This window comes from Eulemur rufifrons, chromosome 15 (assembly GCF_041146395.1).
Source record: "Eulemur rufifrons isolate Redbay chromosome 15, OSU_ERuf_1, whole genome shotgun sequence".
NCBI lineage: Eukaryota > Metazoa > Chordata > Mammalia > Primates > Lemuridae > Eulemur > Eulemur rufifrons.
Window position 1 is genome coordinate 34,819,073 of NC_090997.1, and position 15,357 is coordinate 34,834,429.

General features: G+C 41.0%; 1 protein-coding gene and 1 pseudogene across 1 annotated transcript in view; one reads left to right on the top strand and one right to left on the bottom strand.

The window, feature by feature from the left end:
* Nucleotides 1-15,357, top strand: part of CD109 (CD109 molecule) — a 121,396-nt gene that overhangs the window by 15,941 nt on the left and 90,098 nt on the right. The window contains exons 3-4 of the mRNA XM_069489068.1: nt 3,689-3,717; nt 10,966-11,196. Of these exons, the coding sequence (XP_069345169.1) occupies nt 3,689-3,717; nt 10,966-11,196 (260 nt within the window). The remainder of the gene's footprint in view (nt 1-3,688; nt 3,718-10,965; nt 11,197-15,357) is intronic.
* LOC138395696 (large ribosomal subunit protein eL42-like) lies at nt 5,540-5,850 on the bottom strand (annotated as a pseudogene).

Below are 15,357 nucleotides of genomic sequence, written 5' to 3' on the forward strand. Positions count from 1 at the left end.
TCTTGTTTTATTTTATTTATTTATTTATTTATTTTTGAGACAGAGTCTTGCTCTGTTGCTCGGGCTAGAGTGTCATGGCATCAGCCTAGCTCATAGCAACCTCAAACTCAAGCGATCCTACTGCCTCACCCTCCTGAGTAGCTGGGACTACAGACACATGCCACTGCGCCCGGCTAATTTTTTCTATTTTTAGTAGAGACGGGGTCTCGCTCTTGCTCAGGCTGGTCTCAAACTCCTGAGCTCAAGCAACCCTCCTGCCTCGGCCTCCCAGAGTGCTAGTATTACAGGCGTGAGCCACCACACCCAGCCAGAATCTTGTTTTATTCAGTAGATTATAACCCATTATCTATTTTAATGTTGAAGTTGTCTGCCCATAATTGAGAAGACATTCTCTTCACATGTGCTGAGGTACTTGGTAAGATCAGAGCAAATATTGTTACATAGACAATATTCTCAATTCCATTTTTTTCTCCCTGTATTGAAATGTTCAAATGCTTCAGCCCAGATATTTCGTAGGGTCTATCTTTTTGCTTGCAGAGTCCCGTGCCTCTCTTCAACAAATATTTTTACAAGACAAAATTTGCCAAGTAGATTGTCTCTACTTATGGTTCTTTTGAAAGTTTCACCAAGTTTAGTTGCTGCCATATCTTAGGGCTTTTCAATTTCACTTCAATTCAGTATAGAATATATGTCTATCCCATTAAAAGTGAGAAACAGAAGTTTCTTCCCGCAAGTTAAGATATTCCCAAAGCACAACTGGGTATATATTTAGAGGATGTGAAATCGTTATGTTGAAGAGATATCTGCACGCTCATGTTCACAACAGCCAAGACATGGAATCAACCCAAGTGTTCATCAGTGGATGAATGGATAAAAAAATAGAGTATATACACAATAGGATACTATTTATTCAGCCTTAAAAAAGGAGATCCCGTCATTTATGACAACATAGATGAACCTCTAGGGCATTATATTAAGTTATATGTATTCATTATATTATGAAATAAGCCAGGTACAGGACACAAATACCGATGATCTCACTTGTATGTGGCATATAAAAGATGGACTTATCGAAACAGAGTAAAATGGCCATTACCAGAGGCTGGGGGTAAGGGAATTGGGGGGATGTTGGTCAAAGGACATAAAATTTCAGTCAGGAGGAATAATTTCAAGAGGTCTATTGTACATCCTGGTGACTATAGTTATTAACAATAATATATAGTATACTTGAAAATTGCTAAGAGAGTAGATTTTAAGTGTTCTCCTTACAAATAAATAAGTATCTGAGGTAATGCATATGTTAAATAGCTTGATTTAGCCATTCCACAAGATATACATATATTAAAACATCATGTTGTACACCATAAATATATACAATTTTTACTTGTAAATTGAAAAAAATATTTTCAAAGTTAAATCATGTACAAATTAAACTCATTCCATAATAACATATTGCTAACTCAAGAAAGATCCAGGACAAATGCTAAATCAGGGTGCTGGGATGACAGTGTCACCTGGGACAATCCTGGCAAGAGCCCACCTTGTCCAAAAAGGCTTTCTTGATCTGGCCCAGCCTCATCTCCACGACTCTGTCCCCACCTGTGATCTTTGCTCACCCAGCTCTTTGCTGTCGTGGACTCTCATTGGCCTCTCCTGCTTTGCTCTTGCCGATCCTCTTCTTTCCCACCTGGCTAATTTCTCCTTATACTACAACCCCAGACACTGGCAGCATTTTCTCTGGGTGCCTTCCCTCCAAAGTGCTCCTCATCCTACCTCTATCATAGCCCTCCCACGTTGAACTACATTTATCTGTTCAATTCTTCTTCCTTCTTGACCTTTTCAAAACACTTTTTGTCTAATGTCCTATTATGTAAGAGTCCTGCTTTTTGCTTCCCATGGTGACAGTTGTTGAATAAACTGATCTGTGCTAGGTGATAAGTGATGGTGATGAATCACTTATCAGTTCCTAAAAACATACTTGTATTTCACTGAGGCCCCCTGGGATGGTGTTCTTTGAAGTGGGTGTTCACATGTCTGGGCGTGTACAAGACCATTTATAAGGGTGAAGGTAGAATATGTATTAACTTTTATTTCTATTATTTTATTGAGAAAAATTAAGAAATTAAGGTTTTCTAATATTTAATCTTTTGATTGAGAAAGTACATGTATATAGCTTTATAAATCTAATTTTATACTGGTCATGTGTACTAAATGTTTTTGTTGGTGGAGTTTTCCATCACAAAAACTTGAAGACCGTTGCCATAGGGGCATGCTCACGTCCCCCATGGATAACTCTTCAAGCTCTCTGACACTATAATGGCTATCATATATCAAGTGTTTCCTATATGCTAGGCACTGTTCTATATACTTTACAAGCATCAACATACTTATTCCTCACGACCGCCTTAAGAAATTGGTATGATTGTTTGCATCCTCATTTTATGAATGAAAAAAATGAGCTGGAGAATCAGGTAACTTGTTTAAGGAAAGGGCTAGTTTGTGGCAAATTCATAACAGAACCTCTGTGGTCTGATTCCAGAGGCCACTTGCTTAACCCTGCTGTTCTGTACTGTCCCGCTCTGGTACTGTCTGCTACCATAGGATAGACCCATGTTGCTTTCAGGAGGAGAGGGACCATGTCTGTCTTGTTCATTGTGACAGGCTTAAAAAATAGTTTTTAAATGAATGAGGAATTGAGAGCCTATCGTTACCTCTGATGGGAACTTTGGATAAACACTGTTTTATTTTTAACTTGAAACCATTTTTTTTCCCTTGAAATACATGGATCTGATGAAAAATTGGCATGAGTTAAAGTTAGCAGTCCTATGTTTAGCCACATTACATGAAAAAAAGTCTGCATCACCCCAATACTCATGAGTCAGTTATGAGTCCCAGCTCACCCCTGACGTGACTAATGCCTTCCTTTTCTTCCTTTATCATGAGGGTATGAGAACATAAGAAATAAACCTCGGGTTACTTCTGTGCACTGTATGAAGTATCTCTCAAGCACGTGTGACCTCAAAATAGCAACAGCAGCAGCGGCAGTAACGACAACAATAATGATAATGGCAAAGACAAGCAGAACTTACTGTTTTTTGGGTTCACCCACTGATACCCTTTTAATTTTGATTCTTAATTCTTTGCTACAAAGACGTGTATTAATAATAATTTCTAGGCCGGGCGCAGTGGCTCACGCCTGTAATCCTAGCACTTTGGGAGGCCGAGGTGGGTGGATCGCTCGAGGTCAGGAGTTCGAGACCAGCCTGAGCAAGAGCGAGACCCCGTCTCTACTAAAAATAGAAAGAAATTATCTGGACAGCTAAAAATATATATAGAAAAAATTAGCTGGGCATGGTGGCGCATGCCTGTAGTCCCAGCTACTTGGGAAGCTGAGGCAGGAGGATCGCTTAAGCCCAGGAGTTTGAGGTTGCTGTGAGTCAGGCTGACGCCACGGCACTCACTCTAGCCCAGGCAACAAAGTGAGACTTTGTCTCAAAAAAAAAAAAAAAAAAAAAAAAAAAAAAATTTCTCAGGTGTTCTGGGCATTAATATAATTATTTTGTTTTGACCAAATAAGTTTTTGATTCCATCTATACCTTGAAGAACATTAGGAGAGTTTTGTAGGTTTTGTATTGTAGCATCATATTCAAATTATGACAACTGTGTTTTCTTCCTTGTTTTCCTTTAGGCTCTTTCAAGACACTTATTCTTCCATCAGTAAGTATCCATTTAATAAATTTGCAAATGAAATACATTGCATCAGTGAATTAAATAAATTCAGACTTTATTGGCTTTTATATTAATTTACATGTCTTGTGAGTTTGGCTTGAGTTTAGCTCAGCCTTCAGATTATTAATAGTGTTACCCAAGGGAGATTGGTTATTAGGCTCTTCAGACTCATAGGAGGGATTTTCCTCTTGTAAACTAGAGAACTTCACTGAGGGAAACTGCCCGGACGATTGGCACAGAAACCTAGGCTGGTTTGGTTCTGTTTCTGCCTTAATGTGTCTTACAGTCTTGAGTGTATAATTATAGTCTGTTCCTCAGTATCCATGTCCTTGAAAAGGGCAGTGACATGCTGAGCCACATTGGAACCTGAGGTAGAAGGAAAAATCAGTAATACTGATCTTAGTTTAAAACTTTGACTCTTTTTGTTCATAAATTTTTGCATTAATTATATTTTAAAATATTGTATTACAATATTATTTTCTTGATTAATGAGTTTTTTGGTGCCCCCTTAAATTTTGCCTCTGAGATAAGTGTCTCACTCACTTCTCCCTAGCCCTGGCTCTGGAAGAGAGAATGAAGAATACCATCTCTATCTCATAGGGACACCCTGGAGTGAAATGAGATGTGAAAGTCTTGTAAAATTTGCGATAGAAATGGAAAGGGGTTATTACTTTGTTGAGAGATTCATAAAAGCTGATTATTAAATGTTGTTTGTGAACTAATCTTACTTCCCATGGCTTTGACTTGGAATTTTGTACTTTTATTACCGTGCTTTGTTTTGGAGCTTTGCATGTTTAATGTGCGATGTAGTAAACCACAGTATCCAACAAGAGTTGCAATTTGTTATACTTTTCTGAGAGTAGATGACTATCAAGCACGTTCAGAAACCACATGCATTTTGGGGAATTCCTAGAGCATACTGTACTGCCAAACAGGACTTTACAAAAATTACTTAATATGCTGTGTCTTATTTTGTTTCTTATATATTTATTATGTTTATACTTTCCTTTCCAAGAAATATAGTGCTGCTAACAGTAGAAAGTGGAGTTCTTCTGGGAAAAGGCTTAAAGAAAAAAAAAAAATAGAAAATGGAGGGAAAAAAGGCATAAGCAGGCAGAAATGGGGAAAAACCCCACAATCTTTGTGGCAATAAAACTTTAGATTGCATTAATATAAGCTAAAACAGGAGATGCTGGCCCCAGTGCCTGCATGCATAGCTGTTGAAAGGGTGTTCCATTGGTTAAGATTAAAATAAATCCTGTGTAATATAATTGACCTATAGCAGAAGGAGGATGGGATTTAAGTTCAGGAATCATAGCTTAAAGCATAGTAACTGTCTGGTTTCCTCAAAGGATTTTGCAATTTCACAGACCAGAAGTATAGAAAGACTGAGAGAAGGCCAGGTCTAGGGCACAAGAGCTCCTTCTAATAATATTGGTATGAAACTATACTGGTCTGATCTATCATCAGCTGGACATCTGGCTACTGTAATTCTCTTACATCTTAAGTATATGAAGTACTAACTCCAACATCTGATATTTGCCTTTAGTATTAATATTATGGCATTTCCTTTGTATGTAGATATAGCATATATATTGAAAGCTTTGCCAGAGATTATTTTTAAGAGTATACCCTTTTTAGTAAAGCACAGTTTTAAAGACTTAGTCATAAAGTCTCTGGGCAGATTTGATATGCTTGGCAAAAATAGAAGGTTCTGCATTTTTATGGGTTTTAAAGTAGAACCAATTTTTTTTTTGAACATAACCTCAAGATTTTACTGTCTTCATAATAAAACAAAAGATGCTTAGAACTAGATCACTTGGCCTTTTCTCTTCTTATTTCTTCCCAGTTCAAAGTGCTTGCATCTCTTAATAGCCAGCGTTCTCTTAGATCTGCAGTTGGGCTTGACACACTGAAGCCTCAACACAATCTTTGCAGTTTTAACTTTTTTCCGGAAAATCAGCTTCGTCTGCCCACCATAGCCACTCTGCTTCCTGTCACAACACCGCTTTCCCTAGGCATGCAGAGAATCCTTGCCCTTCTTGAACTGTGTCACTTGTGGGGTTGGTGCTTGCCACATTTCTTACAGACAGTCCTGCAGGTTTTAGGAACGTTCACCATGTTTGCGTGAGCATTATTGGCAACGAAAAAAAGGAGAACCAACTTTTAAAGTGCACTTGCATTCTGATATTTGTAAATGTAGTATCCTAAATTACTTTTGAGATTTTCATGACTTTTTATTGTAAAATGTGAATATTTTAAGGCTGCATTAAAACAAATGTCTTTAATATCTGATTTACTCATTGTTTTTACTTCGAGGCAGTAATATAGCCGGCAATAAGAAGTAAATAAAATCATAACTGATGCTTAATATAAAGACTATTTTTTTGTATAAAATATGGTAGGAAAATTTCTTTTATTCTCTTTGCAAACCAATCCAACTTCAAATGCGGGAGTGATTTTATTTAATTAGAAATGTTTTTAAAGTTTAAGTACTAATATAGTTTTAATAGAACCTATCATCTTAAATTTCTCAATTTTATTTTGAAAATTTGTCTTCTTTACTTTTAGTAACTGGCATTATTCGTGAAGTATAGGAAGATAAATACTATTGTGTTATTTCATTTTCCTTAAAGCGATGAAACTTTCAGAGAGGGTGAAATGGCTTTAAGTAGCCCAAATTAGAATAAGTAATCCTTATGTATCATCCAGCAAGGATCTTTTTGAACATGCCTTCTTTGTGCACTCTGGAGCTCTCTTCTACTCGGACAGTTTGCATTTCTGTATACTCAAAACAGACTTAGCATAATTGAAAGTCAACATGCCCAATGCAGGCTGATTGATATTTTGGTGATCAAAGCCCTCCGATATTATTGACTGCTGGACTCTTGTCCTGCTACCGGACAGTCTCCAACTGTGGGAACCGCACTTTCCTCCAGCTCAGCCCTCAGGTCAAGGGCTAGGAGTCCAGAATCTCTCTGGGTAAATAATTCATTCCTATATAAGAGATATGGAAGTCACTTATTAGGGAGCCATTGTATTTATCACCGATTCAGGGAACCCTTTCCAGTAACTGTGGACCCAAGAAGTTGAAGGCCAGCCGGGCGCGGTGGCTCACGCCTGTAATCCTAGTACTCTGGGAGGCCGAGGCGGGTGGATCGCTCTAGGTCAGGAGTTCGAGACCAGCCTGAGCAAGAGCGAGACCCCTTCTCTACTAAAAATAGAAAGAAATTATCTGGCCAACTAAAAATATATATAGAAAAAATTAGCCGGGCATGGTGGCGCATGCCTGTAGTCCCAGCTACTCGGGAGGCTGAGGCAGGAGGATCGCTTAAGCCCAGGAGTTTGAGGTTGCTGTGAGCTAGGCTGACGCCATGGCACTCACTCTAGCCCGGGCAACAGAGCGAGACTCTGTCAAAAAAAAAAAAAAAAGAAGTTGAAGGCAATTGACCAGCAGAGATGCGGGCTTCTGTTACCTCCTGGTGTGCACTCTGCTGCGGGAAGCAGATTATAACCCCTTCCAGATCTGGCACAGAGAGAGAAAATCTCATGAAGTTTGCTTAAAATCCACAACCTTTTCTCCAGTCTCCTTCTCATTACGGTGGGGCACCATGTCTGTTCTGACACCTCAGGACTCTGGAGCGCCACCCAGAGGCATGTAGTGAGGCCCTGCGCTTGCATTGTCATCTCTGATTTTCTTGTACAGGGATTAGCACTGAGTCTTTAAGGATCCCAAATGACCTAATTTTACATGTGAAGGGGTGGGAATTCTAATGGGGGAAAGTTGAACAAGCAAATTAGTTAAGGTAATCCAAAGGAGCGGAAAGACAGTAACCTCTCCCCTTGAGTCCCTGTCAGCTCCCTGAAGGAGGATGGAACAGGGCACGGAGTAAAATGCTTTTGGGCACATTGGTGTTAATTTTAATTCTCTGACTATGTGGCCTCCTTGTGGTTAATAGGCCTGTTTAGCTTCCGGCCTCTCATCGTTAATTTGACATCAGTCTTCAATCTACTGTCTGTTCTGAGGCCTCCGTGCCTCTAAAAATGATCAGACTATATCCAAATCATAAAGAGCAGTTCCATCAACCATCATACTTTAAAACATGAAATATTTATAATTCTATGCCATTTATAAGCTTATGATATGCTGGTGAAATATGATATATTTTCTTGCTTGGAGTATTAAGGAATCTGATTAAAAGAATCTGAGGACTAAAGTATCACTTGAGAAAATAAAATGTAAGAATGCAGGTTCCAAGCTAGACTCTCAGTTCCACTAAGGCATGGTCTTTGGTTCATGTTGTATCCCAAGTACCTAGGACAACCTGCTACCTAGAAGGTGTTCAATAAATATTTATTTATCAAAGAGAAGCAGATATTGATCCCAGAGGTCATTTGAAGGTGACATACTGAATATTTTCCTCACATTTTATTATAAAAATTTCAAATATATACAAAACTTGAAAAATTTCATAGTAAACACTCCTATACCCACCATTTAGGGCCTATCATTAACACTTTACTAGACTTGCTCTACCATACATTTTTCCATCTACCCACCTTTCTACCTAATCATTAATTCATCTTATTTTTCAATGTATTTCCAAGTAAATTGCAGACATCAGCACTCTTCTTCTTAAATACTTCCTGCTAACCATTTTATTGGTGATGATGTTTTATTATATTTTCTTTATATTCTTAACCATACTGATGGCTTTATGGTGGCTGCTTTTACTGGAAAATTCCCTCTGAGCTATCTGTGGACAATACTTATTTGCAAAAATGAGTTAGAATGTAGTTTCAGGACCTCAGTTTTAATATGGAAACCAACTAAAAGTCAGGCGTACTGGTTATCTATTGCTGAGTGACCATCAAGCTTTGGCTTAAAACAACAACTTTTATTTTTATTAAAAAATATTTTTTGGCCAGGCGTGGTGGCTCACGTCTGTAATCCTAGCACTCTGGGAGGCCGAGGCGGGAGGATCGCTCAAGGTCAGGAGTTCAAGACCAGCCTGAGCAAGAGAGAGACCCTGTCTCTACTAAAAAAAAAAAAAAAAAAAAAAATTTAACTAAATTATTTTAAAATTTTAAATTATTTTTAATTTAAAAAATAATTTTTATTGAAAATTTAAAAAATTTTATTAAACTTTACTCATAATTTTTGTGGGTGAAGAATTTGGGAACAACGTAGTTGGGCATTTCTGGTTTGGGGTCTCGAGAGGTTGCAATCCAGATGTTATCTAGGGCTGCAGACATCTGAAGGCTTCCCCAGGGCTGGGGCACCCATTTGGCTGGCAAGTTGGTTGTGGTGGCTGGTGGGAGGCCTCAGATCCTCCCCACGCGGGCCTCTCCACAGCCTTCTCTAGTGTCCTCACCACACCACGGCTGGCTCACCCCAGAGTGAGTAATCCCAGAGAGAAAGAGAGAACCAGGCAGAAGCTATTCTTCTTATGTATGGTCTCATTTGTAGGCTTTAGAAGTAAGTCACTAAATATGGGCAATTAGGCTCCACCTTCTGAAGAGGGGAAGGTCAGAGAGTTTTTCCACACATTTTAAAATCACCACATCAAGGTTCTTATTAGAGTAGTGTAGCCCATGTTGGGTTTGAATCTCATCTAGTGTCTAGGAGTAACTTCCTTAACTCCTCTAAGCCCCAGTTTCCTTGTTGGTGAAGTGGTTTTAGTGAGAGCATCCACCTGAAGGCTTGTTGAGGTCAAATGCTATAGTGCATGTAAACCGCTTGGTATGGTGTGAGTGGCAAACAAGCACAGACTGAAAGTGCTCTTTCCTGTTCTCTTACTCATCACAACAGTCAACACAGAAGACTTCTGTTACCAAATGTATGGGGGGTTTTCCCCACCAGCAAACAGCAGTCAGTTCTACGGTTGATACCAGCTGGGTGTCCTCCAGTTCAATTCTGACACTATCTATCTGGAGATAGCATCAGATCCCACAGGCTGACAGCTCAATCCCCAATACTGCCCCCGCTCTTCCCACCTGTTGCAAGTCTGGGCCCCTGGAACTTCTGGCTGACCAGCTTCAAGTTGAGCTTCTTGCAATCTCTTCTTTGGGTTTGATAATTTGCTAGAGTGGCTCACAGAACTCAGGGAAACACATTTATTTATTTATTATAAAGGATATGACAAAGGATACAGATGAAGAGATGCATAGGGCAGGGTGTGGAGGAAGGGGCATGGAGCTTCCACACCTCCCCAGGTGTGCCACCCTCTGGGAACCTCCAGGTGGTCAGTTATCTGGAAGCTCCCTGAACCCTGTATTTTATGCCTTTTATGGAGACTTCATTGGTTGTCCCTGTTTAAGGCATGGATGACTGTGTCAAAATGTGATTGGACAAAAAAGGTATGATCTAACGTCAAGGCCTGTCTATGCAGAATCTGCTTGGCCTCTGGTGTGCAGTATTCCTTCCTCCAGGGTATGAGGCAGGACCCTATCTGGAAGAGGGTCTTATGATCCACAATCAGATTAGAGCCTGCTTTGGGCAGGTGAAAGGAGGTCAGGAGAAGGTCAGAGAGAGAGAGAGATTCTATTTCCTGAGGCCTGCTTCTGAGGCCTGCAGCATCCTGACATTATAACAAAAGACTGTAACAAGGGCTATAGGAGTTACGACTCAGGAACCTTGGATGAAAGCTATCTATCTATCTATCTATAATCTCATAATGTCTCATAAGGTCTGCTAATGCTGGAAGGTAGCATTTCTGTTACCAATAGTAGTAGTAAAAGTAGCAGCACCACCATTCTTACCAAGACTATGATACACGATGAGCGAGAGGCAGGAAGAGAAGGCATCTCAGGAAAGAGCTTGAGTGAATATAGCAAGAAAACAAATCTGTGCAAATGGGTCTTTCACCAGTTGACTGCCTCGAATAGGGTGAGCATAGCAAAGAGCGCTGAGGTATGTTAGATATTCTGACCCACAATAACTGTCAGTGAGGACGAATTTGCACGTGGAATAGGAAATGACAAGGTGACTGCTTTTGCGAGACAGCTGTGAGGTGAGCATCCCCCACCCAGGAGCCCTGCGCTGTAACTGGAGAGCAAGCTCCAGGATGTTAATAAGAGTAAAAACAAATTCTGGTGCCCAGGAGGGGCAAATTTTTCAACACTGCGATTACTTTTGATAATACTATGTATTTAAATTTTCATTCTAACTTGTAATTAAAACATTTTTGAGGTAAAATAATGAAACCTTGATGTGTGATTTTTTTCCCCCCTCAGCTACCTCTGAACAGTGCAGATGGGATTTATGAGCTACACGTAACTGGACGTGCCCAGGATAAGATTTTATTCTCTAATAGTACGCGCTTATCATTTGAGACCAAGAGAATGTCTGTCTTCATTCAAACAGACAAGGCCCTGTACAAGCCAAAGCAGGAAGTGAAATTTCGCATTGTTACACTCTTCTCCGATTTCAAGCCTTACAAAGCCTCTTTAAACATTCTCATTAAGGTAAGTGCCGGACAGAAAAGAAGCAAGGAGTTCAAGCCGTCTTCCTAAAGCTCTCTGGGAAGTTCTGCTCATGTTACTGGCACTGGAATATCTTACAATTCGCCTAAGAAAAGCTTCCCTCTCGGTATGGGACTCCTCTGTTTAGGAAAGGCAGTGTAATAGCACTGAGTTAAGAGCTCAGGCTCCAAAGTCGGCCTGCTTGAATTGCAGTCCTGGCTTCTTTATTGATTTATCCATTTGTCAAACGTTTATTGAACTTCTGTGTTCCAGGCACTGACATAGGGCGGTGAACAGAACAGATTAAGTCCCTGCTCACACTGAATTTATTTTTCAGCAGATAGTGAAGAGACAGACAATAAACACACACACACACACACATGTAAAGGGACAGGTATGTATGTATTTGTGTGTGGGAGAGAGTTTGTATTTGCTACTTGCTATGTAGGGTTTTCAGGGGAGACATACGTGTGCAGAGACCTAAAGGAAATGAGCCCAAACAGGGAGGAGCACGTGGAAAGGCCCTGAGGTGGGAGCTTGTTTGGTGCGTTGGAGGAACAGCAAGTTGGTGGCATGCTGGAGCCGAGGGAGTGAGGGGACAAGTATTAGGAGCTGAGATCCGATACAAGCAGGTGGGTTCGGGTCGGGCTTATACAGGGTCTTCTTGGCCATGATATGGACTTTGGATTTTACAGTGAGTGAAATGAGAATTCAGTGGAGAATTCTGAGAAGAGGCATGATGTGGTCTGACTTAATATCTTAAAAGGAACACTATCAGCTCTAAGAAGAATAGATGCTTGCTGTGTGATCTTGGGGAAATTAATTAACCTCCCTGAGTCTCAGTTTTCTTATGTATAAAATATGTAATAATAATAATACCTCACAAAGTTTTGTGAGGATTAAGTGAGATGATTCAAGTAAACCATTTAGAACTGTGTGTGGCACATTGTACAGTCTCACTAAACATTAGCTATTATTATTATTATTATTATTAAAGGAACCTCTTTTGACAGGTAGTTGTTTGGCCGCTGCTGCTTGAACACTGAGTGATCTGGAGGCAGCATAGTTAGCAGACTCAGTACTTTGCTGTGAGAATCAAGGGGAAGACGGTTGAGATCCAGCTGGGCCTAGTTTTCTATATTTAGGATGAGAAGAATAGTAGACTTTTGATCATTACGTGGGAATACGGTGACCAACTTATCCCAGTTTGCCTTGGATGATCTTGATTTTAAAACTGAGAGTCCCTGGTCCTGGGAACCCCCTCAGTCCCAGGACAGTGGTCACCCCAAATATTCTAATGAATAAAATAGTGTGGAAGGTAAATTCAGGCCTTTTAGTTCAGTGCCTTCCTATTCTTCTTAGTTTCCTTGTTAAACACGCATACATACAATTTCAAGCCAGGATATATTTGTAGCAAATATCACATTGCTTGGCATGGTGCTCAATGCATATTTCTTGAACTAGTACTATTTCAGAGTGTGCAGCTCTGTGAATTTCTGCTTTTGCTGTGCACTGGAATGTCTATAAAGCAGACTGACACAGGGAATGGCATTTCTAAATTCATGTGACTCTCTGAGCGGGGTTGAACTGACTCCATTTATACCATCCTTCATCATTTATCCACATATACGGAAAACTTACTATATGCCAGAAACTATGTGTAAAATAGATGATTTAGAAATAAATGTCTGCCTACCTCTGTTTACATTCAATCCTTCCCTCTACCTCAAACAAATAAAAGTTAGCACTGGATAAACTGCCTGTTCCAGGCATCAACCCAGAACTAACCCTGTTGATTCCAGACAACTAGTCTGTGCATTTTTATTGTTCTGCTTCTCTAGTCTGATCTAGTATCTGCCTTTGAAACGTTTGATTTTGTAGATTCTCTGGTCTCTTCTGTCCCGTTTTGGACTGAGCGTGTGACATTTGGCTTTCCTGGAAGGGCTTAGAGCGGCCTTACTCTTGTTAGCTTTGGTACTGAGGGACTCTTGGCCAGGGCAAGGGAGTGTAGACTAAAATTCCGCCTGGAATCCAAAGTGCTGGGGCGCAGTGAGTGAGGGTCAGTCATCTACCCAGTCTGTGTCTGGGAGATGATACTCGCGTGTGCACTCAGGCCTGGCTTCCTTCCTCCTTGTAAGTCACGGAGGCCAGATCGGAGCACTGATGTGAATGTCCACACCGTTGTACTCCTCCGGCTGAAAACAGTCATTTGGGCCAGCGTTCACTAGACTGTGATGTTTTCTGCATCTTTCAGTGTGGAATAATTGGTTTCTTGGTAAAACTTCCTAGAAAGAAGTGGGACTTGGTGAAACTGGAGCCCCTGATTGGGACAAAGTTGTACTCGCTGGCACAGCACCACCTGCAGGCCGATGTGGAGAAGTGCACCTGAGAGCTAAATTTTGGGGGCCCGTCTTGCCCAGCCAAGAATGGTTGTAGGATGTAACTAAGGTATTGACTGTCACAGCATATTCAGGGATGTTCAGTTTTTTGGGGGTATTATTCATTCTGCCTGTCCCAATAACTGACCTCAGGAAGGAAAGGGGCTTCAGAGGTCTTTAAGCAGTGGAAAGAACATGTGCTACCTCCACCCTAATTCTGGCCTCCTCCAGCCAGTTTGGTCTAGCATTATGGAAATAATACCTCTGAGACTGTGATGGCAGCTGGCATAGCTGGCTTCTACCCTGACCTCTCCTTTAAGAAGTTGTTGCTCCTGGTACAAGTGAATGGCCTTGTATGGAAACAAGTGTTACCGGCTTGGGAGTACATCCTGCAACTGTGCCCTGACACTCTGGCCTGGAGCAGTGGTGGCGAACTAAACCTCAACCCTGGCCAGGTGAGGGGGCTACATTTGAGTGATTTGGCTTCTCTAATTCTACATGCTGGACAGACATGTCCCTCTCGCATAATCCAGGACTCCAGAAGTAGTCATTGCAGGCACATTCTCCAGCCAGGGAATTTACTGCTTGAGACAGTCTGGCATAGTTGCAGGCACTGTGCTGTGCGGAGGTATCTGACAGAGCTCTAGAGCCACTGGGAGGTCACTCAAAGAGCTACTATTCCAGCTTCTCTGGTACCCAGCATTTCTGGCTGTGACGGGGCACTGCTCACACTGTACATGGGAACGTCCCAACAGGATGTGACTGTGTGCAAATGCTGGGCTTGCCTGTGATGTCACCATGCATGGCCTGTTCAAATCTTGACGTGCTCTGTAGACTTGCAGTGTTTCTGCATTCTCTATGTCCTCCTTGTTGGTGACAGTTAGACCCAGGCCCAAGATGGGCCTGGGAAACCAGAGGGATTATCTCATCTACTCCCCACCCTCCAGGCCCCCCAGGTGCAAAGTCATCAATGAGGTCAGTTCGGACTTCCTGTGTTCGAAGGGCCATGACATGCGTGGGAGAAATGTACGCCCTCACCACAATAATACATCAGTAGGATATGGACATTCCCTTTTCCTACACTTTAGATAACATCAAGAATTATCATTATTTTAAAAATCTTTGTCAGTCTGACAGAAGAAAAATGGTATTACATTGTTTTCATTTGTATTTCCTTAATTACTGCACAGCATATATTTATCAGCCATTTGTATTTCTTCCTTTGTTCCTGAGCCTTTAAACTCCATCTCCCTCCCATGCATCCAGTTTCGGCAGGTGCAGCAGAACCAGCCGCTGATCACAGTGCCTGCCTCACGCGTCTGCCAAGGGTAGAGTGACCTGCTTGTTCTCGACTTGCTTTTGGTCTCTGGTTTTAACAATTAGTTTCTGATTTATTAGACTGCTTCCTATTCAATTCTCAGCACTCTGCTTACCCCCAACTTTCATATCCCTCCCTTGGGAGAGAGGTTTCTGCTGGGCAACTAATGCTGGGCCAATTCACTACCTCTAGTCAAAGTTTAGAGAATAAGAACAAGGGAAAATATTCCATCCTGCTCTCAGTTCGGTCTAGTTGGCAATAAGAAATATATTTTTTTGCAAAATAAAACATGTAAAATAAACATATTTTACTCCTTTTAACAGTATTATATGCTCAAGAGGGGTAAACACCATGTGTACCAGGGGCTCTCCAGGAAGTGGTCACCTCTGCCTGTTGGGGGTATGTATAGAAGGCAGGAAGCTGGACAGGAAAGGGGGGGAATTCCATGCAGCTATTAATATTACAGAG